General features: G+C 42.3%; 1 protein-coding gene and 1 long non-coding RNA gene across 5 annotated transcripts in view; one reads left to right on the top strand and one right to left on the bottom strand.

Moving 5' to 3' along the window:
* Positions 1-16,443, top strand: part of LOC133253085 (uncharacterized) — a 48,879-nt gene extending 32,436 nt beyond the window's left edge. The window contains exons 3-4 of the long non-coding RNA XR_009738175.1: positions 12,085-12,284; positions 16,270-16,443. This is a non-coding gene — a long non-coding RNA (uncharacterized LOC133253085). The remainder of the gene's footprint in view (positions 1-12,084; positions 12,285-16,269) is intronic.
* Positions 14,320-26,739, bottom strand: part of FBXW12 (F-box and WD repeat domain containing 12) — a 34,374-nt gene continuing 21,954 nt past the window's right edge. For 2 of the 4 annotated variants that reach the window (XM_061426333.1, XM_061426334.1), the window contains exons 6-10: positions 22,136-22,294; positions 20,560-20,770; positions 19,322-19,500; positions 19,103-19,230; positions 14,320-14,905 (exon numbers count right to left, since the gene is read on the bottom strand). In XM_061426333.1, coding sequence (XP_061282317.1) covers positions 14,797-14,905; positions 19,103-19,230; positions 19,322-19,500; positions 20,560-20,770; positions 22,136-22,294 — 786 coding nt within the window. In that variant the 3' untranslated portion in view covers positions 14,320-14,796. Of the gene's footprint in view, positions 14,906-15,255; positions 15,726-18,274; positions 18,464-19,102; positions 19,231-19,321; positions 19,501-20,559; positions 20,771-22,135; positions 22,295-26,739 lie in introns of all 4 variants that reach the window. The other 2 variants (XR_009738174.1, XR_009738173.1) reach the window with 2 other exon arrangements.

Here is a 26,739-nt window from a genome sequence, read left to right as displayed (position 1 = left end):
GGATGGACCTTAAAGACATTTTGCTAAATGAAGTAAGTCAGAGAAAGACAAATACTATAAAATGTCACTTATATGTGGAATCTAAAAATGATACAATACAAAACCAAAAACTGAGCACATAAATTCAATTCAGTTCAGTTCAGTCACTCAGTCATGTCTGACTCTTTGCGACCCTGTGGACTGCAGCACACCAGGCTTTCTGTCCTTCCCCATTTGCCAGAGCTTGCTCAAACTCATGTTCATTCAGTTGGTGATGACATCCAACCATCTCATCCTTGGTCATCCCCTTCTCCTCCTGCCTGCAATATTTCCCAGAATCAGGATGATCCAAGTATTGGAGCTTCAGCTTCAGCATCAGTCCTTCCAACGAATATTCAGGACTGATTTCCTTTAGGATTGACTGGCTTGATCTTCTTGCAGTCCGAGGGAGTCTCAAGAGTCTTCTTCAACACTACAGTTCAAAAGCATTAGTTTTTCGGGCTCAGCTTTGTTCATGGTCCAACTCTCACATCCATACATGACTACTGGAAAAACCATAGCTTTGACAAGACCTACCTTTGTTGGCAAAGTAATGTCTCTGCTTTTTAGCATGCTGTCTAGGTTGATCATAGCTTTTCTTCCAAGGAGCAAGCATCTTTTAATTTCATGGCTGCAGTCACCATCTGCAGTGATTTTGGAGCCCCCCAAAATAAAGTCTCTCACTGTTTTCATTGTTTCCCCATCTATTTGCCATGAAGTTCTGAGACTGGCTGACATGATCTTTGTTTTTTGAATGTTGAGTTTTAAGCCAACTTTTTCACTTTCCTCTTTCACTTTCATCAAGAGGCTCTTTAGTTCTTTTTTGCTTTCTGCCATAAGGGTGGTGGTGTCATTTGCATATCTAAGGTTACTCATATTTCTCCTGGCAATCTTGATCTCAGCTTGTGCTTCATCCAGCCCAGGATTTCTCATGATGTACTCTGCATATAAGTTAAATAAGCAGGGTGACAATATACAGCCTTGATGGACTCCTTTCCTGATTTGGAACCAGTCTGTTGTTCCATGTCTGGTTCTAACTGTTACTTCTTGACCTGCATACAGATTTCTCAGGAGGCAAGTCAGGTGGTCTGGTATTCCCATCTCTTTAAGAATTTTCCACAGTTTGTTGTGATCCACAAAGAACTTGGTGTAATCAATAAAAGCAAAAATAGATATTTTTCTGGAATTCTCTTGCTTTTTCTATGATCCACTGGGTGTTGGCAGTTTGATCTCTGGTTCCTCTGCCTTTTCTAAATTCAGCTTGACCATCTGGAAGTTGTTGGTTCATGTATTGTTAAAGCCTCGCTTGGAGAATTTTGAGCATTACTTTGCTAGCATTACTCATGTGAGATGAGTGCAATTGTGCGGTAGTTTGAACATTGTTTGGCATTGCTTTTCCTTGGGATTGGAATGAAAACTGACCTTTTCCAATCCTGTAACCACTGCTGAATCTTCCAAATTGCTGGCATATTGAGTGCAGCACCTTAACAGCATCATCTTTTAGGATTTGAAATAGATCAACTGGAATTCCATCACCTCTACTAGCTTTTTTCATAGTGATGCTTCCCAAGGCCCACTTGATTTCACATTCCAGGATGTCTGGCTCTGGGTGAGTGGTCACACCATCATGGTTATCTGGGTCCTTAAGATATTTTTTGCACATAAATACAGACCAAAAAATGGTGGCTGGCAGAGTCAGGAAGTTACAGGAGTGAAATTGGTGAAGGGGATCAGAATGTGCAAACCACAGTTATTTAATAAACCATGGGCTTATAATGTTCAGCATGGTGACTATAGTTAATAATACTGTATTGCGTATTAGAAAGTTGGTAAGAGAGTAGGTCTTAAAAGTCCTCATCACAAGAGAAAAATATTGTAACTAGTATGGGGATGGATATTAACTAGACTTTTATTGTGTTTCAATATACACCAATATGAAGTCATTATGTTGTACATCTGAAACTAGTATAATGTTATATGTCAATTATACCTCAATTTTAAAAAGAAAACTAGTAAAATTTTCCTGTTGGGAAAAAATGTGCTTTCTTACTTAGGACCATTCCACATTGTTCAGGTTTTCTGCTCTTGACTAAACAAGTCTGCAAGAATTATGCATGTGTCTGCTCATAACAAGGTTAAAAAGAATAAAATAGTTTATCAAGTCTTAGGTAAAAATCATAGCTAAAACAGAAAGAGAGGGGACATGTAACCTGTTATCTGAAAATTCCAGAATTTTGAGGCTAGGGATAAATGAGGCTCAAGTCATTTTGGAGAGGGTCACAAAGTCCCAAGTCTCTAAGACATGTTTGGAGACCAGAGTTTTTCTACCATGAATTCAGCTAATTCATCAAACCATGAATTCATAGTGACTCACAGAAGCATGGATTCATCTGATTCATAGGATCATAAATTCAAACTGAGTGATAGAACCATAATTTTATACTGCCATCTCTAATTCTTTTATTTTATTTTATTTTTAAACTTTACATAATTGAATTAGTTTTACCAAATATCAAAATGAATCCACCACAGGTATACATGTGTTCCCCATCCTGAACCCTCCTCCCTCCTCCCTCCCCATACCATCCCTCTGGGTCGTCCCAGTGCACTAGCCCCAAGCATCCAGTATCGTGCATCGAACCTGGATTGGCATCTCATTTCATACATGATATTTTACATGTTTCAATGCCAGCATCACAGAGTACATTATAGCCTTCCTTTATTTTTAGTTTCTCCTACAGAGAGAATGAGGGTTTCTTTATCCATAACATATTCACTTCTTACTCACTCCTAGAATACACGTATGTTGGCACCACCCCCAGCCCTTTTTAAATTATTTCTGAACACATAAAGTTAACACATTTCTAAATGTAAGAACAATTAAACTTACATTTAAAGTGCCTCTCTTCCTACTCCTATTCCTCTATTACCATTTCCCCATCCTTTCCACTTACCCCTTCCCATCTCTGTCACCTCATTCACTTTTAGTTTATATTTTCTGTGGGGGTTTTTTTGTGGCACATATGTATATTTTGCTGTTTCTTGTCCTTATATTAAAAGTAGACAGTTCATGAGGAAGTTCTTATCTTTAAGTCTAATCTAATACCTAAACAAATGATAAAATCTCAGTTATTTAGCAACTTCAAGTGGGTATATAAAGAAATGACAAATAGCTTCAGAAACTAAACTGAATTATTGTGCTCTCCTTTTTTCCTTTGTCCACGAACATCATGGTCCTGATGGCGTGTGTGCTAAGTTGCTTCCATTGTGCCTGACTCTGCGCCCCTGTGGACTGTAGCCCTCAAGGCTCCTCTGTCCATGGGATTCTCCAGGCAAGAATATTATAGTAGGTTGTCATGCCCTCCTCTAGGGACTCTTCCTGACCCAGGGATCGAACCCATGTTTCCTGTAGCTCCTGCATTGCAGAAGGGTTCTTTACCACTGAGCTACTGGGGAAGCCCTAAAGTCCTAATTAGGAAACACCTAATGAGATGGTTCAGAGAAGGCAATGGCACCCCACTCCAGTACTCTTGCCTGGAAAATCCCATGCGTGGAGGAGCCTGGTAGGCTACAGTCCATGGGGTCGCAAAGAGTCGGACACGACTGAAGCAACTTAGCAGCAGCAGCAGCAGCAGCAGCAGCAGTGAGATGGTTGGATGGCATCACCAACTCAATGGACATGAGTTTGGGTAAACTCCAGGAGTGGTGATGGACAGGGAAGCCTGGTGTGCTGCAGTCCATGGGATCACAGAGTCAGACACGACGGAGCGACTGAACTGAACTGAACTAAAAGGCACTTACCATTCAACCTAAGTGTAAGTGCAAAATAACAGCAGCCATCCTGTTGCCATTCTGGTCTACTGAAGTATTCATTTGTATTTCTAAACTAAGAATATATGCAAGCTTAAAAACTTCTGATCAATAAATACAAGGTTTGAGCTAAGTGTATCTCTGATGCCACTCAGCTCCAAGATTCTGTGAGCCTCTGTTCCCATGGTGCCATGGTTCTAATATTCCAAACCAGAGGAGAATCATTTTACTGAGACATTAACAGGCAGTCCTACTCTCTTGTTTTGGACTTCTTCTACCGAAGTTTGAACATGGGTGGAATGAGCTACACAGTGAAGAAGGGCACAATAAAAACAGGAGATCCTGTATACCTGCGGAAGGCCCTTGTGTACAACCTCGGAGAGGAGAAGAGAACCAGGATCCACATTCTAAAACTTCAGCAGGCTTTAAATATGCGGTTCAGGGAGATCGATAAAGAGAAAGCAGCCTTGAAGAAGTTTTTGGTTAAGCTTCAGAAGACAACTGGGTATTTTCCTCAAATGCCCTTCTGGTGACCAGTGCCACTGTAGGTGAGGAGTTCCGTGAAAAGTCCAATACAAAACACACCTGTGTCTCCTTCTGTTATCGCTGTGACCCAAGAAAGCATTATAAAAAACCATTGGGACAAGTGAAAAAAAAAAAAAAAAAGACTATACAATTGAACATAAAAATGAAATGCCTAGAAGAAAATCAACAAATATCTCCTACAAAAGAGAGACTAGAGCATTACTTTTTCCAGATGATTCCATATATTTACAACTTGAAGTGGTAATATGCAGTGCATATATTATTTCCGTTCAAACTTTTCCTTGAGACCAGAATAAAGCTTAGGCATTGTAGAGATCTTTCTGATATTGACGGTAGCATGCATATATTTGTCTTAATTCTGTTTTTTTCTCATTGATGTCATTTTCAATTGTTTTTCTATAGTTTTAATAGCATGAATAAAAGTTAGTTTGAGGAACTTCCTTGATGGTCCAGTGGTTAAGACTGCATGCTTCTAATGCAGGGGATGCAGGTTTGATCCCTGGGCACCCCACTCCAGTACTCTTGCCTGGAAAATCCCATGGACTGAGGAGCCTGGTGGGCTGCAGTCCATGGGGTCGCTAAAGTCGGACACAACTGAGCGACTTCACTTTCACTTTTCACTTTCATGCATTGGAGAAGGAAATGGCAACCCACTCCAGTGCTGTTGCCTGGAGAATCCCAGGGACGGGGAAGCCTGGTGGGCTGCCGTCTATGGGGTCACACGGAGTCGGACACGACTGAAGTGACTTAGCAGCAGCAGCAGCAGGGAACTAAGATCCCACATACCACGTGGCAGGGTCAGAAAATAAAATTAAATATGAACAACAGAATAATTTTTTTAAATAATGATATAGTAGGAAAAACTTAGAATCTTGATTCTTTAGTTGTTTGTTGTTCAGTCACTCAGTCATGTTCAGCTCTTTGTGACACCGTGGACTGCAGCAGACCAGGCTTTCTGTCCTTCACCATCTCCCGGAGCTCGCTCAAACTTATATCCATCCAGTTGGTGATGCCATCCAACCATCTCATCCTCTGTCACCTGCTTTTCTTCCTGCCTTCAATCTTTCCCACATCAGGGTCTGCTCTTTGCATCAGGTGGCCAAAGTATTGGAGCTTCAGCTTCAGCATCAGTCCTTCCAGTGAATATTCAGAACTGATTTCCTTTAGGATGGACTGGTTTGATCTCCTTGCAGTCCAAGGGACTCTCAAGAGTCTTCTCCAACACCACAGTTTGAAAGCATCAATTCTTCAGCGCTAAGCCTTCTTTATGGCCCAACTCTCACATCCATACATGACTACTGGAAAAACCATAACTTTGATTTATGGATCTTTGTTGGTAAGGTTTGGCCATGCATTACCTGTGTAATCCTGGATTTAGAAACTTTTCTTTTACCCAAGATAGAGATAATAACACTTATATCAAAACACTGCTTTAGCAAGACAATCTATATATAGGTTAAATAAGACAATATACGTACAGGGGATATTGCAGACACCCCCAAGTGGTAATATATGGCATTGTAGTTAATTTTGTTTTAAATATTATTTTATGACTATATAATAATTAAATTTGTTTAAATTATTACTCAGATTCTCTTCTTAGCTCTTCTACTAACATCCTAGGTCTCCAAACAAGTCCATTTCCATTCCTAGGCCTTGGTTTTTTCAAGGCTATAATGTGAAAACTGGACTGAATCATCTCTAAGGTCCGTTTCAACTTTAAATTCTTTGAAACTAAAACTCCATAGTTCTACTTTGAAATGTGCTTGTGGGACAGAAAAAGGATCCAGCAATCAGAAAACATATCAAGGTGACTTCATGACCTTGGATATATTTTCCTATTTAGCCCTGACTTATCTACCAATCCTATGTTTAAAGATAGATGCTATTCAAATGTGATATATTCACTGGGTGAGGGCAGAGCAAATGCACCTCACTTCTTGAAAGCCCTTGGGATTAAGTTGCATGTCTTTATTACTTCTTTAGGCTCTACAGTGAAATAGACATAGATTCTGCCAGATATTACTGTTTAATACTAGGCAAATTCAGTTCAGTTGTTCAGTCATGTCCAACTCTTTACGACCCCATGAACCACAGCACGCCAGGCCTCCCTGTCCATCACCAACTCCCGGAGTCTACCCAAACCCATGTCTATTGAGTCAGTGATCCCATCCAATCATCTCATCTTCTGTTGTCCCCTTCTTCTCCTGCCCTCAATCATTCCCAGCATCAGGATCTTTTCAAATGAGTCAGCTCTTCGCATCAGGTAGCCAAAGTATTGGAGTTTCAGCTTCAATATCAATCCTTCCAGTGAATACCAAGGATTGATCTCCCTTAGGATGGACTGGTTGGATCTCCTTGCAGTCCAGGGGACTCTCAAGAGTCTTTTCCAACACCACAGTTCAAAAGCATCAATTCTTCAGTGCCCAGCCTTCTTTATAGTCCAACTGTCACATCCATACGTGACTACTGGAAAAACCATAGCCTTGACTAAACGGAACTTTGTTGACAAAGTAATGTCTCTGCTTTTTAATATGCTGTCTAGGTTGGCCATAACTTTCCTTCCAAGGAGTAAGCGTCTCTTAATTTCATGGCTGCAATCACCATTTGCAGTGTTTTTGGAGCCCCAAAGAATCAAGTGTGACACGTTTCCCCATCTATTTGCCATGAAGGGATGGGACCCGATGACATGATCTTAGTTTTCTGAATGTTGAGCTTTAAGCCAACTTTTTCACTCTCCTCTTTCACTTTCATCAAGAGGCTCTTTAGTTCTTCTTCACTTTCTGCCATAAGGGTGGTGTCATCTGCATATCTGAGGTTATTGATATTTCTCCCAGCAATCTTGATTCCAGCTTGTGCTTCCCCCAGCCCAGCATTTCTCATGATGTACTCTGCATAGAAGTTAAATAAGCAGGGTGACAATATACAGCCTTGACGTACTCCTTTTCCTATTTGGAACCAGTCTGTTTTTCCATGTCCAGTTCTAACTGTTGCTTCCTGACCTGCATACAGGTTTCTCAAGAGGCAGGTCAGGTGGTCTGGTATTCCCATCTCTGAGAATTTCCCAGTTTATGGTGATCCACACAGTCAAAGGCTTTGGCATAGTCAATAAAACAGAAATAGATGTTTTTCTGGAAATCTCTTGTGTTTTCAATGATCCAGCGGATGTTGGCAATTTGATCTTGGGTTCCTCTGCCTTTTCTAAAACCAGCTTGAACATCTGAAAGTTCATGGTTCATGTATTGGTGAAGCCTGGCTTGGAGAATTTTGAGCATTACTTTACTAGCATGTGAGACGACTGCAATTGTGCGGTAGTTTGAGCATTCTTTGGCATTGCCTTTCTTTGGGATTGGAATGAAAACTGACCTTTTCCAGTCCTGAGGCCACTGCTGAGTTTTCCAAATTTGCTGGCATATTGAGTGCAGCACTTTCACAGCATCATCTTTCAGGATTTGAAATAGCTCAACTGGAATTCCATCGCCTCCACTAGCTTTGTCTGTAGTGATACTTCCTAAGGCCCACTTGACTTCACATTCCAGGATGTCTGGCTCTAGGTGAGTTTGAGTGATCACACCATCGTGATTATCTGGGTTGTGAAGATCTTTTTTGTATAGTTCTTCTGTGTATTCTTGCCACTTTTTCTTAAATCTTCTGCTTCTGTTAGGTCCATACCATTTCTGTCCTTTATTGAGCCCATCTTTGCATGAAATGTTCCCTTGGTATCTCTAATTTTCTTGAAGAGATTCTCTAGTCTTTCCCATTCTGTTGTTTTCCTCTATTTCTTTGCACTGGTCACTGAGGAATGCTTTCTTATCTCTCCTTGCTATTCTTTGGAACTCTGCATTCAAATGGGTATATCTTTCCTTTTCTCCTTTGCTTTTCACTTCTCTTTTCACAGCTATTTGTAAGGCCTCCCCAGACAGCCATTTTGCTTTTTTCCATTTCTTTTTCTTGGGGATAGTCTTGATTCCTGTCTCCTGTACAATGTCACAAACCTCCGCCCATAGTTCATCAGGCACTCTATCAGATCTAGTCCCTTAAATCTATTTCTCACTTCCAGTGTATAATCATAAGGGATTTGATGTAGGTCATACCTGAATGGTCTAGTGGTTTTCCCCACTTTCTTCAATTTAAGTCTGAATTTGGCAATAAGGAGTTCATGATCTGAGCCACAGTCAGCTATTTGTATACCTTCATGTATACTTTAAGTTGCTTATATTTTTAAGTTGTACATATGTCCATGGGGTCGTAAAGAGTTGGACACGACTGAAATGAGTAGCACACATCTTTCCTCCATTTTACTGCCTTTGTATTTCATCAAGATCAGTGATATTTTCACAGAAATACAGTGATATTTATGTGAGTCTCTTTCAGGGTTCTTTATTCTGTTCCAATTATCTATATGACTTTTTTCATCCAATACCACACTTGGTTACTGTAGCTTTATTGTAAGTCGTGAAGTCAGGCAGTGTCAGTCCTCCAACTTCAGTACTGGCAATTCTGGGTCTTTTATCACTTCAGATATACTTTAGTATTATGTAGTTGACATCCACAAAATAACATGCTGGCATTTTAATAGGAATTGCATTGAACCTATAAATCGTTGTGAAGAATGACCATCTTGACAAAACTGAATTTTCGCATCCATGAATATCTACCTATAGTTCTTTTTAAATTTCTTTCATCAGAGTTTTGTAGTTTTCCCCATATAGATCTTATATGCATTTTCTTAGATTTACATATAACTAAATTTTTTGAGTGTTAATGTAAATGGTAACACATTCTAAATTTAAAATTCTGCATGTTTATTGCTGGTATAATAAAAGTGTTAATAACCTTTTGTACATTAACCTTGTATCCTATAAACTTGCTGTAATAACTTTATTTCCAGAAATTTTTTGTTAATTCTATATAGACCATCATGTAATAAATGAACGTTTTATTTCCTCTTTTCCACCCTGTGTAACTTTTATTTCCCTTTTTTGTTGTTACCGCATTACCTATATCTTCTGGTATGATGTTGAAAAGGAATGGTGAGAGGACATTGGCCTTGTTCCTGCTTTTGGTGGAAAAGCTTCTATTTTCTTGCCATTAAGTATGATGTTAGCTGTAGATGTTATCAAGTTGAGAGTTCCCCTCTATGCCTAGTTTGCTAGTTTTATAAAAAATGAGTGATGGATTTTGTCAAATACTTTTTCTGTATCTATTGATACAATCATGTGGTTTTTGTTAGCCTGTTGATGTGGTAGATTAATGGATTTCCAGATGGTAAACCAAACTTGCATACCTGGAATACATTCTTTGCATACATTTTGGTTTTGATTTGCTAATATTTTGTTGAGAACTTTCGCATTTGTATTCATGAGAGAGACTGCTCTATAGTTTTAAAGACTATCTGGTTTTGGTTTTAGAATAATGCTGGCCTCATATAAAATGAGTTAGGAGGTTCCCTTCTGCATCTTATCTTCTGGAAGAGATTGTATAGAATTGGCATAAATTCTTCCTTAAATGTTTTAATTCACCAGTGAACCTATCTGGGCCTGCTGCTGTTCTGAAAGGTTTTTAATTATTGACTCAATTTCTTTATTAGATACAGGCCTATTCAGTCTTTTTCTTCTTGTGTAAGTTTTGGCAGATGTATTTTTTAAGGAATTGCTCCATTTAATCTAGGTTACCAAATCTGTAGACATATGGTTGTTCATAGTATTTCCTGATTATCCTTCTAATATCCATGGGATCTGTAGTAATGTCCCTCTTTTATTTTGGATCTTACTAATTTGTATTTTCCTTCAGTTAGCTTGACTAGAGGCTTATCAATTCTATTAATTTTCAAAGAACTATCTTTTGTTTTTTAACTGAAGCATAACTGACCTGTAATACTATGTTAATTCCAGGGGCACAACATAGTGATTCAATATTTCTATACATTACAAAATGTTTATTATGCTAAGTCTAGTTATCTGTCACCATACAAAGATATTACAGTATTACTGAGTATATTCCACATGTTGTATATTTCATCCGCATGACTCATTTATATTGTAATTGGAAGTCTGTACCTCCACCTATGGCATTCAACCCACCACTCCCTCCCTTAAGGCAATCACTATTTCTTCTCTGTATCTATTGTTTTCCTTTTTTCATTTGCTGTTTTTTAGATTCCACATATAAGTTAAAATCACACTTCATTTTTCTTTCTGACTTATTTCACTTAGCATAATAACCTCTAGGACCATTCATGCTGTCACATTGAAATCACGAAAGATTTTTCTTTTTATGGCTAATATTCCACTATATATAATATACCACATCTTCATCCATTCATCTATTGCTGGACATTCAGGTGGTTTCCATATGTTGCCCATTGTAAGTAATGCTGCAATAAACATAGGAATGCATACATCTTTTCTAATCAGTGTTTTTTTTCCTTTGTAAAAAATATGCAAAGTGGAATTGCTAGATCTTAAAAAAGTTATGACCAACCTAGATAGCATATTAAAAAGCAGAGATATTACTTTGCCAACAAAGGTCCATCTAGTCAAGGCTATGGTTTTTCCAGTGGTCATGTATGGATGTGAGAGTTGGACTGTGAAGAAAGCTGAGTGCCGAAGAACTGATGCTTTTGAACTGTGGTGTTGAAGACTCTTGAGAGTCCCTTGGACTGCAAGGAGATCCAACCAGTCCATCCTAAAGGAGACCAGTCCTGGGTGTTCTTTGGAAGGAATGATGCTAAGGCTGAAACTCCAGTACTTTGACCCTCATGCGAAGAGTTGACTCATTGGAAAGACTCTGATGCTCGGAGTGGTTGGCGGCAGGAAAAGGGGATGACAGAGGATGAGATGGCTGGATGGCATCACCAACTTGATGCACATGAGTTTGGGTGGACTCCGGGAGTTGGTGATGGACAGGGAGGCCTGGCATGCTGCGATTCATGGGATCACAAAGAGTCAGACACGACTGAGCAACTGAACTGAACTGGTGGTAGTTCTACTTTTAAGGAATCTCCATACTGTTTTCCATAATGCTTGAGCCAATTTGTACCACCAACAGTGCACAAGGGTTTTCTCTATATCCTCACCAACACTTGTTATTTCTTATCTTTTTGTAATAGCTATTCTGACATGTGTGAAGTGTTATCTCATTGTGATTTTCAGTTGCATTCCCCTTATGTTTATAATGGGAGCTTTTTTATGTTGAGCATCTTTTCATGTGTCTTAGTCATATGTATCTATATCTTTGGAACAATGTCTATTCAGTTCCTTGGTGGGACTGTTAGTCCTTTTGGTGTTGAGTTCTATGAGTTCTTTGTGTATTTTGGATATTAACCCCTTATCTGATATATTATTTGCAAATAAATGCTTTCTCCCATTCAGCATGCTGTTTTTCATTTTGTTAAGTTTCCTTTCTGGTACAAAAGCTTTTTGGTTTGATGTAGTTCTGTTTGTTTATTTTTGCTTTTCTCTTGCCTAAAGACACATATTAAAAAAAATATTGCTAAGACCAATGTCAAAGAAGGTACTATGCTTTTCTAGAAGTTTTGTTTTTTCAAGTCTTAGACTTAAGCTTTAATCCATTTTGAGGTTTTTAGTTATGTGGGAAAGTAGTCGTTTCTTTGGCATGAAACTGTCCAGTTTACCCAACACCAATTATTGACAACACTGTCTTTTCCCCATTCTATATTCTTGCCTACTTTGTCATAATTGCCCACAGTTCTGTCAGCATCATCTCCCAAACTTGCTGAATGCCTTATCCAGACATCCTGGACAACACTGCCTCAGAATGAAGGACCTATTTTACACCAGAGGGGTGACAATGAGCTCATGACTGTGCAATACGTTGATCTTGTCATGTATCCATCATCCGGAAGTAACTGGCCTGATGCAATACAGGATGGCCTACTGAAGGCTCAGGTAAGGTGCTGGCTGGGGAGACAATACTTAGTGAGGTTTGGATACAATCTTCCAATACAAGATATGGTGTGTGCTCTGAACCAATGACTGGTAATGTGACTATAGGGAAAATACATGGTTAGCAATTGGTATTTTGCAGTTTAAGACTTGACTTGTAGCCAATGACTAGGGAACTTTATGACTGAGTGTGACTATAGCCACACTCAAGAATACACGGTTAGCAGTCAGTATTTTGTAGTTTGTTAAGACTTGACCTGTAGCCAATGATTAGGGGAATTTTTAAAAAGTAATACAGAATACATATGCCTACACCAGGAGTTACTGGAAGGTCTCACAGAGATCTGCATGCTTCTGTAGGACTCGAGGAGGACCACTCACGCTCCTTAACTGGAACAGTGCCCATTGCACCTTGTAAAACAAGCCGTCAGGACTTGGACTTAGAGGACTTTAGAGCATGACATACTAAGTGCCTATTCCTGGGGCCATGGCACCACACCCCAGCAGACCATGTTTTCCTGACAAAAGCCCATCTGCCAGACTCAGGACCTACCGTTGTCAAGACTCACAGAAATCCCCAGAGCTCCCTATGTTCCCATAGACTCCCTTACAAACTTCCTACACACAACCAAAGCAGAACTGCACTTGTTCTTGGGTAGGGCTGCCATTCCCAGACATGATACCTAATGTAGCACCTGAGGACAGAGTGCCTGGACCTGATTAGCTGGCCTCCCCTAAGAAATGACCAGGACCGCTTTCCTAGCCATCACGTGTCCAAGTTTCTTAGGTGGATCCACACACTCAAGAGTTCCCTTGTCTGATCTCCAATCTCTTGCTGACACCCCAACCCCTTTCCCTGTGTCTTCAGAAAACCTTCCTATATCTCAATTTATCTGAAGTTTTCCCTTCATCTCTGAACAGCTATTTCCTGCTGTGTCGCATGTGTGTGTGTGCATATTTATTTCAGCTAATTTCTCATCTCCTTCCCCTTTCCCCACTGCTGTATATACGATGCATTAGTACTTAGTTCATGAGTTTTGGAACATCAAGCAAAATCGTGATAGAACCAAAAGAGAGATTCACAGCCCTAAGAGTTCTGACTTGAAACCGGTTCACACAGCTAACAAAGACCTTGGGTTTTTAAGTGTACCAGTTATGCGAGATTTAATGCATTAGGAAAGCTGGGTAAAGGGCGTATGGGAACCCTCTGTACTATCTCTGCAAATGTTCTGTAAATTTAAAATAACTCCAAAATAAACCTTAAGATTAAAAAAGAGAAAGGAAAACCTTAGATTTTCTCCTCTGGGTGAAATGATTGCATGTGGTCTTGGCTACATAGTATATAGGTGCTGTGTTAGGCCAAAAAACTATTGTTAAAAGGCAAATATAGAAGTAGGGTATATTGGGAACTAGGCAGCCACAAGAGCAGAATGTAGTAGAGAACTTTTAATCTTTATTTTCTATTTTCGAGGAGTTCTTCACTGTATGAATCTTGGTTTTGAGTACCTACTATTAAAGCTGAATGGGCCAGACTCTCCCATCCTGAACTTGATGGTGTGGGCTTGTGACGCAGGCCAGTAAATCCCATACGCACACTCCACTGAGTCGCAAAGAGTCGCATTTCCTTAGGGAAGTTTTCAGATAATGGCAGTGATGCCTGTTCAGTGACAGCGATGGGAGCATGGTGGCAGCGATGTGGTGGAGCCGGAGGGGAAATAGGGATATGAGCAGCAGAGCCGGGAAGCCAGGCCTTGCTGGAGCCGGCCCTGGTTGTCACCTGCTGCCAGCTTCCATGGTGCCAGGCCTACTCCTCAAGCATGCACACTGCCCCTCTATGCTACTCTATTTCTTTCTAATAAATTCCTTTTTTGGTGTTAGTGATCCAGCCTGCTGTTCTTATTGCCTGCAATTAAGAATGCTAAAGACAGACCTGCTAACCCAGTCAGGGCTTCCATATGGACCAACTCCGGAGGCATCGCTGTCACAAGGCACAGAGTGGTGCCCTGCAGCCATGCAACGTTGTGCCACAGAACATCTGTAGGACACCCAGAGCTGTTTATTAATGTGTGTCTAAAGCATGTAACACAGACTAGGAAGATAAAAATATTTACTCCATTAATTACATATTTGGACAACAAAAAACAATTATGTTACAATCTTGAGTACTTTAAACCTGGGTTTTCTAGCACCCAAGGTCTTGCACTCATTCTTCTTGGCTACTTACTATCTGAATAACCTTGGACAGTTTGATAGCTGGAAAATGGACCAACGGTGGGTTAACTACTCTTCTACTACATTTCAACTTCTTTGAAAAATACAGACAGTAATATCTACACTTCAGGGCTTCTGCTGAGGATTTAAAAATAAGGTCACCTCACACACTTGTGTGGCCCATAGTAGGTATTTGAGGATCATTACTTCTTTTCCCGATGTTGATACAATAATTACTTTAGTCTCTGTATGCAGACAAGCCCCTCACCAACTGTGGTGACAATCTTCAGTTGATGCAGTCATCTTAGCCACAGCGCACTTGGAAGTAATATGACCTCAGAATACTAGTTCCGATGTTTCTGGCTTCCACGCCTACAATGCTCATACTGTCACTCTCCACATGAGTGAATCCACTGTGAAGGAAGGGACACGCTATATGTTAACTTTGGAAAAGGACAAACGTTTAAGTCATAAAGCTTTTACACGAAGATGGAGCTCAGCCTTGTACGTTCTCCACCCAGTCCACCCCATCTGTGAGTATGCTAGGCTTTGACTTGAGGACCTACGTTCATTTATAACAAGTAGCAAAAATCATCACATTCTTGACTATGATCAGTCTGAGGTCTTCCTGATGGTAGCTGCCTGAATCACAATGATTCCAGCTACTCTAGAAACTTCTGATACAGGAGTGGGGGATACCTCATCCAATCTGGGCAAGTCAGAGTCATTTCTCCAGAATTTAGAATTACTATCAATTCCTAACCAGTCTTAGTGAAGGAGATGTAACCACAGGAACCAATGGGGACTTCGGTTTCCACAAAAACACAATGCTGCTCTGTTGCATTATAGAAAAATTGAGCAAGTCCAGACCAACAAACAAAAAAAAGAACTAACCAACAAACAAAAACAGAAGGAACTTGCTGAGTTTCCCAAAGAAGCCCAGTTTTTGTCTATAGATTGCTTCTGAAACGAGCTTTGGCTTTCATGAACTACTTTCAGCTTAGAGTAAATGCCATGCTGACTTACTCAACTTAAGAGATTAATAAACCACTACAGTACGAGCGACTTCACTTTCACTTTTCACTTTCATGCATTGGAGAAGGAAATGGCAACCCACTCCAGTGTTCTTGCCTGGAGAATCCCAGGGACGGGGGAGCCTGGTGGGCTGCCGTCTATGGGGTCGCACAGAGTCGGACACGACTGAAGTGACTTAGCAGCAGCAGCAGCACAGTACTGCAAAGTAATTAGCCTCCAATGAAAATAAATTAATTTTAAAAAACGCATCTTGTGCAAACAACAACAACAGAGATTAATAACAAGAGTGGAATGTGGCAGTTTGCAGACTGTGTCAGAAAACTGCGAGATTGGGTTGGAAAATTGCAGGACTGGCTGGTCTGCGTGGGGTGAGCAGGGCAACAACTGCTCCCTGATACAAGCAGTCAGCCAGCAGTCTCCTTGGTTTGTTAGCAAATAAGGTTGAACTAGCACCTATCTTCTTTCTTTTTCTCTTTATAGACTTCCTCTTCATCTTCCCCCACGCCCTCAACTCATCTTTAGTAAATTTGCAGAACTCTGTAACTATCACTAAAACCCAGTTTTAAGAACATTTCCATTGGCCCCAAACGATCTGTTGTAGCCATCTGCAGTAAATCCCATCCTACCCCCAACCCTGGGCAGCAGTAATTAACCTTCTGTTCCTACACTTGCCTTTTCTATATGTACCATATTAAAGGAATCATTCAATATGTGACCTTACACATTTGGCTTCTTTCACCAGCACAACATGTTGGCAGTTCACCCACGTGTATGTCATATGCCATTCCTCTTTACGGCTGAATAACATTCCCCTGTATGGACGCACCACAGTGGATTTATCCATTTACCAGCTGATGGGCATATGCACTGTTTGCACCTTTAGGGTTTTCTGAATAAATCTGCTAAGAACATTCAAGTACAAGTCTCTGTAGACATGTTTTATTTCTCCTAGGGGTATGCTGCTACGTTTGCTATTACATTTTTATTTACCACACCCGTTTTCTTTGGAGAATCAGAGTATGTGTTCACAGATTATAACATTTTAGGAAACTGAAAAGCTCCTAAAAAGTAATGAAAAGATAGATCAAATGCAGTCCACAGCTGCCCATCCTGTGGGGATCAGCATGGAGCAAGGTTGCTGGGTTTATGATTGCCAATGAAGCCCTCAAAGAGAAAAATTACCACTTGCATCAAATAAGGATTTCTGAGGAATCTGTTATGAATTAGGAAAGAGCAGAATTCAAGGTTGTAATACATTCCAGGGTTCTGATTAAAGCACATTTATGTTACTAAGTGTGCTATGCTCATTGAGAAAATGTCATTTCAGTGAAAAGGTTTACCATCCTATAAAATGGGTGTGTTAGTCACTCAGCCATGTCTGACTCTTGTGACCTCATGGACTGTAGCCCCCCAGGGTCCTCTATCCATAGAATCCTCCAGGCAAGAATAGCCATTCCCTTCTCCAGGAAATCTTCCTGATCCAAGGATCAAATCTGGGTCTCCTGTACTGCAGGTGAATTCTTTACCATCTGAGCCACCAGGGAAGCCTCAGAATAGCACAGTTTAAAAACACATAAAAAACAGAAGTTTCTGGAACTTCCCTGGTGGCTCAGTGGTTCAGAATATGCCTGCCAACAATGTAGGGGACACATGTTTGATTCTTGGTCCAGGAAGATCCAACATGCCACAGGGCAACAAAGCCCATGTGCCACAATTACTAAGCCCATACTCTAGAGCCTGAGCTCTGCAACGAGAAGCCACCGCAACTGGAAAAAGCCTGCATGCAACAATGAAGACCTAGCACAGAGGTAAGTAAATAAAGTGTAATTTAAAAAATAAGTTTCTAATAGTGCACAATGAATATTTCAGTGAATGAATGTGTTCTGCTTTGTGTGATGCATGTAGAGCAGTGTTTAAAAATGTGTAAAAAAGAAGTTTCTAGAAGTGCTACTTGCTTACTAAGTTGACAACAGTGTTTTTTCAGTGAAAAGATGTTCTAACCATTCAGTAATGATACAGGGAATTCTTTAAAGGCACATATAAAAACGGAAAGGAAAAAAAAGCACATCTTGGGAGACCAACATCGCTGGCAAGCTCTTCAGTGGCCTCCTTCCAGTGGCAACAAGTGTTTGTTCGCACATACATCTCCTGCCACTGGAGGGAAAAAATCATTACTGAGGAGTCATGAGTGGATGTGGGGTGTGTAATCAGGGCCTCCATCGGCCTGAGGGGCTTGCTTCACAATGGCTGGCCTGCGGCCCAGGTACAGACAGAACAGAGCAAGGCCACCTCTCCCGAGCACAGGGGAGGGTAGATAACAACATATTAGGGTCTTCAGTAGGAAATATACAGCCCCTCATGGCCTGCAGTGTGGAGATGGAATGTTATGGCTCTTAAACTCAGCAACTAGGTAGGTTTGTTATACTGGAGTGGGTTGCCATTTCCTTCTCCAGGGGATCTTCCTGACCCAGGGATCAAACCTGGGTCTCCTGCATTGCAGGCAGAAGCTTTACCATCTGAGCTGCTAGGGAAGCAGGTTTGTTAATAGAAATATTTAATTGTAAAAATATTTAGTTTGGGGCATTGCATTTTTTTAAATTAACACTGGAAGATGTTTGCCACAGGAGGCTGAATTAATCCCATAACTCATGACAAGTAACTGATGATTATGAAGCAGGAGGTATTACCATAAGTAACCCAGTGAAACAGACAATCTGGAAGCCCTGTCCTTACTTTGCAGGACTTACTCTGATAAGAAAAAACATGTCATCCCCCAATTCTGGGCTGCCCTGGTAGGTCAGCTGGTGAAGAATCCACCTGCAATGCAGGAGACCCCAGTTCCATTCCTGGGTCTGGAAGATCCCCTGGGGAAGGGATAGGCTACCCACTCCAGTATTCTTGAGCTTCCCTGGTGGCTCAGGCAGTGAAGAATTCACCTGCAATGCGGGAGACCTGGGTTTGATCCCTGGGTTGAAAGATCCCCTGGAGGAGGGCATGGCAACCCACTCCAGTATTCTTGCCTGGACAATCACCAGGGACAGAGGAGCCTGGTGGGCTACAGTCCGTGGGGTTGCAAACAGTCAGACACGACTGAATGACTAAGCATAGCATCCCCAATTCTAATTGTAAATCAGAGCACAAAAATCATATTCTCTTCAACTTTTACAGTCTTGCCCCTATGGCCACCTAGGTTTGGTAAATGGAGCTGGCATTGTGCAGGTTACAGAGGTGGGGTAAGGGCTGCATCCAGGCTGACCCCAGCTTCACTGTGCATCCCTGTGGGCCTTTGGGCAAAACCCACATCGCTGATTTCATCTGGGAAACGTGGGTGATGCTAACTGCAGGTGGTGGCTTTGTATATTAAAGGAGATAATGCAAATGATGCACAGTGTAGCATTTTTTTTAAAACCAGAGGATAAATATGAACAGTGACTTGCCTCAGGTCCCCATATAGGGAGGGGCAGGCTGGGCTAAGACCCCAAGTCCTATTCACATTCTTGCCAATGGTATCCTCTTGCTGGGAGGCCATGAGAGGCCATTGTGTAGCTAACATTTAAAAAGTCAGAAGCAATTACCTGGCCCATCTGTGGGACCCACCAAGCAAATGATAGCAGCTCTTGAGGACGGGAAATTTATTTTCCTTGTTCCACATGTAGACTCTCAGGGAGAGGTCAAAGGAAGAGGTGATGACTCGAGTCTGGTCCTTGAAATGAAAAACCAAGTGAGGCAGGAATGTGGGCTCCAAGGCACGGAGCCATGAGGCTGGCAGCAGGCGGGCAAGGGGCCACACTCACCACCCACATGGACGTGATGGGCCTCTGGTGGTCCTGAAAGGCCACCAGCTGCAGGCCGTGAATGGTGAAGAGCACCAGCTCTGAGCCGGACACCAGCAGGATCACCTGGGAGCCGTGGCCCTTCATGAGGTGAGGAGGCATCATGGTGTCTGGCAGCAGGAAGCTCGCAATCTGTCGTACTTTTTGAAATAAAGGCACACAGATTGTCATGTCTTAGTAGCAGCTGGGGGTCTGGAATAGACATGCCTCACCTACAAGGATGTGGAATAATGAAAAGAGCAACAGCTTTGTGCTGCATCTGCAATCAATCCTGACCCATGCATTTACTCCCCTAGTCTACTGGTCATCAGCTGTCGAACGCTGATCATGCTGCTTTATAGGGAGACTGTGAGGTTCAAGGCGATATGCACATGGCAGTGACAGTATCTGGCCCATGGTACTATCCAGGGGTGCGGCCTCCACCCTGCTTTCTACCCTTCCCCATCTAAGACAGGGGGATGTAAGACATGACCACAAGAGAACTATGACATTTATGACATCTGCTGAAAACTACTGTTGAAGATTCTTTTATACTGTACAGCATTCCTTGTTAAAAAAAAAAATTAATTCGATCATTTCCTTATGGAATTTAGTTAGCACCAGGAAAACAAAATTACCTCTTTTGAAGAGTTCATGCGTTTTCTCGTATCAGACAAGGGATTATATTACACATCCTGTTTCCCTTTTTTTCCTCGGCTGCCAGGAAGCTCAGAGTAAAATTTATGGTCAAATGATGATAGGAAAACAAATGAATATAATACAAAGGAAAAAACGCTAAGGAACAAAGAAAAGGCCTATCAGGGTGGTGTGGGGTTTGGAAAACAGAGGAGACAGGAAAAGACAAAAATGTGGGTCTTATTTTCCTACTGGACTAGGAGCTCCTTAGGGAAGAGCTCCTTATTCATCTCTGTGGGCACTCAGTGCTGAGAGTGGTGACTCTGACACAGTTGTAAAAGGAGAGGTGGGGATGAATGGACGCAGAGAAGGGAGAAGAGTGGACAGCAGTTAACCTCTGAATCCCACGGCCATGCAGAGGGCCCCAACACACAGCAAATGTTCAACTACTCCACCAGCACACAAAAGCACAACTAGAAGACATCTGTGGGGTCACTATGATTCACTGAGAGGAAAGAAAAAGTGCCCCAAAGGAAACATGAAGAAGCACTGTAAGGTAGTGGTGGTGACACGGGGATCCTTACCGAGAACCTCCACTCTATCCCTGGACTTCCTGCTCCCTAGCTCATAGGTGGTGATGACCAACTGCATGCCATTGTCATTTCTGTGCATCACCATCAGCCTGGCTGCCTCGTCGGGGGTCCAGCAGGCTCTGGACGTCAGCCAGATGGGGAGAGTGGTGGAGGCAGGAGTCTCATCTTCTGACCGGCAGAGCAAGGACTGAGTGTAGAACACCTGGGGAACAGCACCACACGTCTCATCGCTGGTGAGGGAGGAGACTTCTCCAACCAGGAGCCCTCCGAAAGACCACATCCACGGTGACTGTACTGGGTCTCACAGGGTGCCTCATGTGGACCCGCCTTTCTCAAACGCCCTTACCAAGGAAAAGAGGTTAACCCCACACCATGTCTGGCCCTGCTGGAAAGATCTTGGCACACCAGTCCCAGTGAGGTCAGCATAATGGGTGAATCAAATAAATGGATTTTCTTTTCCTGAGCGCCTATCACCATCTTGCTTTTGCCTCCAATGTCTTCCTCCATATTCCTTTCCTGTCTTCTTGCAGTCTGGCTCCAAACCCCTTCTTGGTCCCTGGAACTGATTTGAGGCTGCCCACCGATCCTATGGCCTCTCTCCTTTGGCTGCCCTCCCTGACCCCTGGCCTCCCCTGACTCCCAGGTCTCGGCACTTCCACTTCCATCCAGCTAGGCCACTGATTCTCTTTTTCTGTCCTTCCTTGCTCACCAACCCCAGTATGTCTCAAGACCCGCTCCAGCTGCCTGCTTTTTACTCCAGTCTAATTTTCCAATTCAGGCTTTCCTGGTGGCTCAGTGGTAAAGAATCCACCTGCCAATGCAGGAGACACAGAAGATGCAGGTTTGATCCCTGGGTTGGGTAAATCCTCTGGAGTACGAAATGACAACCCACTCCAGTAGTCTTGCCTGGGAAATCCCATGAACAGAGGCGCCTGGCAGACTACAATCCATGGTGTCACAAAGAGTTGGACACGACTGAATGACAGAGCTCATGGGTGCACCTGCGCGTGCACACCCACACACACACTTTTCCAGTTCACACCCTGGCACTCAGCCTGAGCATCTCTGAGCCCTCACTGGCAGAGGCAGCCATTCTCACAGGCAAGCTGTGTATGGGCCTCCAAGTAATGGATACAGTCCCTATGCTGTCAGCATCTCCTCCATGCTGGCCCAGACACTGTCTTCCTTAATCTTGTTGAAGCCTGTTCTCAGGCCACTAATACCTCATGAGCATTTCCACCAGGAAGTCCCAAACCTTTTCAAAACTGAATTCTGTCATCTCCAGTCAGGTAGCTGACCCCCTCCAGCCTGTGGGCAACACGGGAGCCTGGAAAGAACAGAGACTCCTGGGTGAGGCTGCCATGGCCATCAGCTCAGCTGGTGGCCCTGAGAAGGCAGTCCCTACTGTGAAAGGTCACAGATGACTCATCATCACCCATACATGCAGGTTTGGTCCTACATGAGAAGCTGCCCCCACAGATGCACCCCAAAAGCCTAGGGCATAGGATCCACCACCCTTGTGCACAAAGCCAGCCACCTGAGGCAAGGGACACAGCCCACCACTGACCTCCGGGCTCAGGTCTGAGTTCTGGGTTGACGCGAACACCCACTGCCGGTCAGGTGAGCAGAGGAGACTGGTGGGGTTGCCGGGAAACACGTTGACTCTGGAGAGCAGCTGCAGCCAGGGCACCGTAAGTGTGTAGAGTGCCCCTTCAGCACAGGCGGCCTGCAAGCAACGGATCAAAAATGGGATCAAGAGCCAAAAAGAATCAGAAAGTGTCCAAGGAGATAAGCAAAGGTCTAAGAAACACAGAAATGAAGTTCCTACAGAAGAAAAGTCAACTAATTAACAGACTAACACTGAAAATCCATGTTCAAGGACTTCCCTGGTGGTCCAGTGGTAAAAAATCTGCCTTCCAATCCGCAGGGGACGTGGGTTTGAACCCTGACCGGGGAACTATGATCCCACACGCCACTAAGCAACTACGCCTGAGCGCCGAAACTACTGAGTCCACGTGCTGCAACAAACACGTGGTGCAGTCAAAACAAACAAACAAAATTCATGTAAAAACTTTCCAGCGATAAATCCTGGGGAAGTTGAGCTGGGATGGTCACCACAGACACATCACAATAAAACTAACTACTAGGCTTTAAATCTTTCAAAAAATCCTTTAGGCCTTTGATTTTTTAAAACTCCAGTATTTAACAAGAGAAATAAGGGTGGCAGTAGACATTTCCAACAGAAACACTGTGGCATAATATTTTCACAAAATTTAAGGAAAGCATGAGCCAGGGATGCAGTGGCCAGCCAGGTCACTCTTCAACCCCCAGACTACAGAACCACAATGCTAATGCAAGAATTGCATTCATGGGTCCTTCCTCGGGACCTGACCAGGCGATGGGCTTCATCAAATCACAAGATACAACGAATATGTCACCAAAAGAACTAGTGTTGTTATGAAATACATTAAACCGTAAATCAAAGAGCTAATTAAAAAAAAAGGTAGACACAAGAGAAGAACAGGGTGTAAATATTTTATGGTCTCAAAAAGCTGGAAATAATATATCTTTAAAAAGTGAGGAGGATCAAAATAGAATAACTCACTGACTGCTATGGGAGTAAAGAGTAAAGACAACAAATAAAACAGGTGACAGGCCCAAATAAGGAAAAAGGAGAAAGAAAGTGTTAAGGTAAAGAAGACCGGGGCTTCCTTGGTGGTCCAGTGGCTAAGAATCCCCATTCCCAATGCAGAGGGCCTGGCTTTGATCCCTGTTCAGATCCTATTCCAGGGGATCTTCCCAACCCAGGGATCAAACCCAAGTCTCTCGTGTCTCCTGCATTGGCAAATGGATTCTTTACCGCTGCGCCACCTGGGAAGTCCTTACTTGGCTGCACCAAGTCTGAGTTGAGGCACTTCAGAGTTGCAGCCTGTGGACTCCTGGCTGAGCCTCCAACAAAAGGGGGAAGGACAGTACCCACCGTCACGAGTTTTTAAGCAGGTTGTCATATATGAGAAGCATATAATGCCCTGCTTAAAAAAAAACAACTCTGGCGTTGGTTAAGACTCTTGAGAGTCCCTTGGACAGTAAGGAGATCCAACCAGTCCATCTTAAAGGAAATCAGTCCTGACTATTCACTGGAAGGACTGATGCTGAAGCTGAAACTCCAATTCTATGGCCACATGATGTGAAGAACTGACTCAATGAAAAAGACCCTGATGCTGGAAAAGATTGAAGGCAGGAGAAGGGGACGACAGAGGATGAGATGGTTGGATGGCATCACTGACTTGATGGACATGAGTTTGAATAAGCTCCAGGAGTTGGTGATGGACAGGGGAGCCTGGCGTGCTGCAGTCCATGGGGTCTCAAAGAGCTGGACACGACTGAGCAACTGAACTGAACTAAGGAGTGTTCAAATCATTTGCATAATTTAAAAGCTGCATTGTGTCCTTTTTCCTGAGTGGTACCAGTTCTTTATATATTCTCGACGCAGTCCTATGTCATGTTTATATATGGGAAATACATTATTCCAGTTTGAAGCTTGCCTTTTATTTTCTTTAATGTCTTCTAAAAAGTTCTGAACTTGATGAAATCGAATTTGTTTATTTTTTATTACACAGCTAGTCCTTTGTGAGTCCTAAGAAATTGTTACCTTTGAAAAGTTTCTAGTAATCTACTCCCCTGCAAAACAGTTAGAATTAATAGGTTAAACTTCCCTGGTGAGCCAGTGGTTAAGACTCTGAACTGCTAGTACAAGGGGCACAGGTTTAATCCCTGGGTGGGGAAGGTCCCGCAAGTCGCACAGTGTGGGCAAAAAATAATAAAAAAAATTTTCTTTTTTACCAAAGAATTAATAGGTAAATTTAGCAAGGCTGTTGGATACAGGTAACTATACAAAAGTCAAACGCAAGTCTCTGTATATTTATACAGAAATTATTTCTATGTATGCTACATAGTGCATGCATGGCAATTTCTTTATAAATACAAAACCATACATTCTCCTATTACTCTTGGTCTGCACCCTACCCACTCACGTAGCCTCAAGACAGAAGAGTGTGGAGTCAACAACAGTTTAATGGATGGGGGACCTTATGTCTGAAGCAAGGCCCTTAAGTGACATTCTACCATATGCAGCAGGGAGCAGGCAGGACATAGCAGCAGTCTTCACTGTTGAGGGGGCAGTTGGTGTTGTTCAGTGGCTCAGTTGTGTCCAACTTTTTGCGACCCCATGGACTGCAGTATGCCAGGCTTCCCTGTCCTTCACCATCTCCTGGAGTTTGCTCAAACTCACATCCATTGAATCAGTGATGCAATCCAACGATCTCATCCTCTGTCATTCCCTTTTCCTCCTGCCTTCAATCTTTCCCAGCATCAGGGTCTTTTCTAATGAGTTGGTTCTTCTCATCAGGTGGCCAAAGTATTGGAGCTTCAGCTTTAGCATCAATCCTTCTAATGAGTATTCAAGATTAATGTCCTTTATGACTGACTGGTTTGATCCCCTTGCAGTCCAAGGGACTCTCAAGAGTCTTCTCCAACACCACAGTTCAAAAGCATTAATCTCTGCAGTTCAGCCTTTATGGTCCAACTCTCACATAGCATGAATACTGGAAAAAACCATACCTTTGACTACACAGACCACTGCTGGCAAAGTAATGTCTCTGCTTTTTAATACGCTGTCTAGGTTGGTCACAGCTTTTCTTCCAAGGAGCAAGTGTCTCTTAATTTCATGGCTACAGTCACCATCTGCAGTGATTTTGGAGCCCAAGAAACTAGTCTCTCATTGTTTCCCCATCTATTTGCCATGAAGTGATGGGACTGGATGCCATGATCTTAGTTTTTTGAATGTTGAATTTTAAGCCAGCTTTTTCACTCTCTTCTTTCACTTTCATCAAGAAGCTCTTTAGTTCCTCTTTGCTTTCTGCCATAACAGTGGTGTCATCTGCAAATCTGAGGTTACTGATATTTTTCCCAGCAATCTTGATTCCAGCTTTTGCTTCGTCTAGCTCGGCATTTCACATGATGTACTCTGCATATAAGTTAAATAAGCAGGGTGACAACATACAGCCTTGAAGTACTCCTTTTCCCATTTTGAACCAGTCTGTTGTGCCATGTCCAGTTCTAACTGTTGCTTCTTGACTTGCATCCGGATTTCTCAGGAGGCAGGTCAGGTGGTTTGGTATTCCCATCTCTTGAAGAATTTTCCACAGTTTGTTGTGATCCACACAGTCAAAGGCTTTAGCATAGTCAATGAAGCAGAAGTATGTTTTTCTGGAATTCTCTTTTTCTATGATCCAGCATATGTTGGCAATTTGATCTCTGGTTCCTTTGCCTTTTCTAAATCCAGCTTGAACATCTGGAAGTTCTCGGTTCACATACCGCTGAAACCTAGGTTGGAGAATTTTGAGCATTACTTTGCTAGCATGTGAGATGAGTGCAATTGTGGGGTAGTTTGAACATTCTTTGACATTGCCCTTCTTTGGGATTGGAATGAAAACTGATCTTTTCCAGTCCTGTGGCCACTGCTGAATTTTCCATATTTGCTGGCGTACTGAATGCAGTTCTTTAACAGTATCATCTTTCAGGATTTTAAATAGCTCAGCTGGAATTCCATCACATCCACTAGCTTTGTTCATAGTAATGCTTCCTAAGGCCCACTTCACACTCCAGGATGCCTAGATCTAGAGTGACCAGACCATCATGGTTATCTGGGTCATTAGGATCTTTTTAATATAATTCTTCTGTGTATTCTTGCCACCTCTTCTTAATATCTTCAGCTTCTGTTAAGTTCATACCATTTCTGTCCTTTATTATGCCCATCTTTGCATGAAATGTTCCCTTGGTATCTCTAATTTTCTTGAAGAGATCTCTAGTCTTTTCCGTTCTATTGTTTTCCTCTATTTCTTTGCAGTGTTCACAGAGGAAGGCTTTCTTATCTCTCCTTGCTATTGTTTGAAACTCTGCATTCAGAAGGATATGTCTTCCCTTTTCTCCTTTGCCTTTTGCTTTTGTTCTTTTCTCAGCTATTTGTAAGACCTCCTCAGACAACCATTGTGCCTTTTTGCATTTCATTTCTTGGAGATGGTGTTGATTGCTGCTTCCTGTACAATGTTACAAACCTCTGTCCATAGTTCTTCAGGCACTCTATCAGCTCTAATCCCTTGAATCTATTTG

The sequence above is a fragment of the Bos javanicus genome, chromosome 8 (genome assembly GCF_032452875.1).
Source record: "Bos javanicus breed banteng chromosome 8, ARS-OSU_banteng_1.0, whole genome shotgun sequence".
Lineage (NCBI taxonomy): Eukaryota > Metazoa > Chordata > Mammalia > Artiodactyla > Bovidae > Bos > Bos javanicus.
The sequence above is the reverse complement of the archived record's forward strand: the minus strand, read 5'-3'. Positions and strand labels throughout refer to the sequence as shown.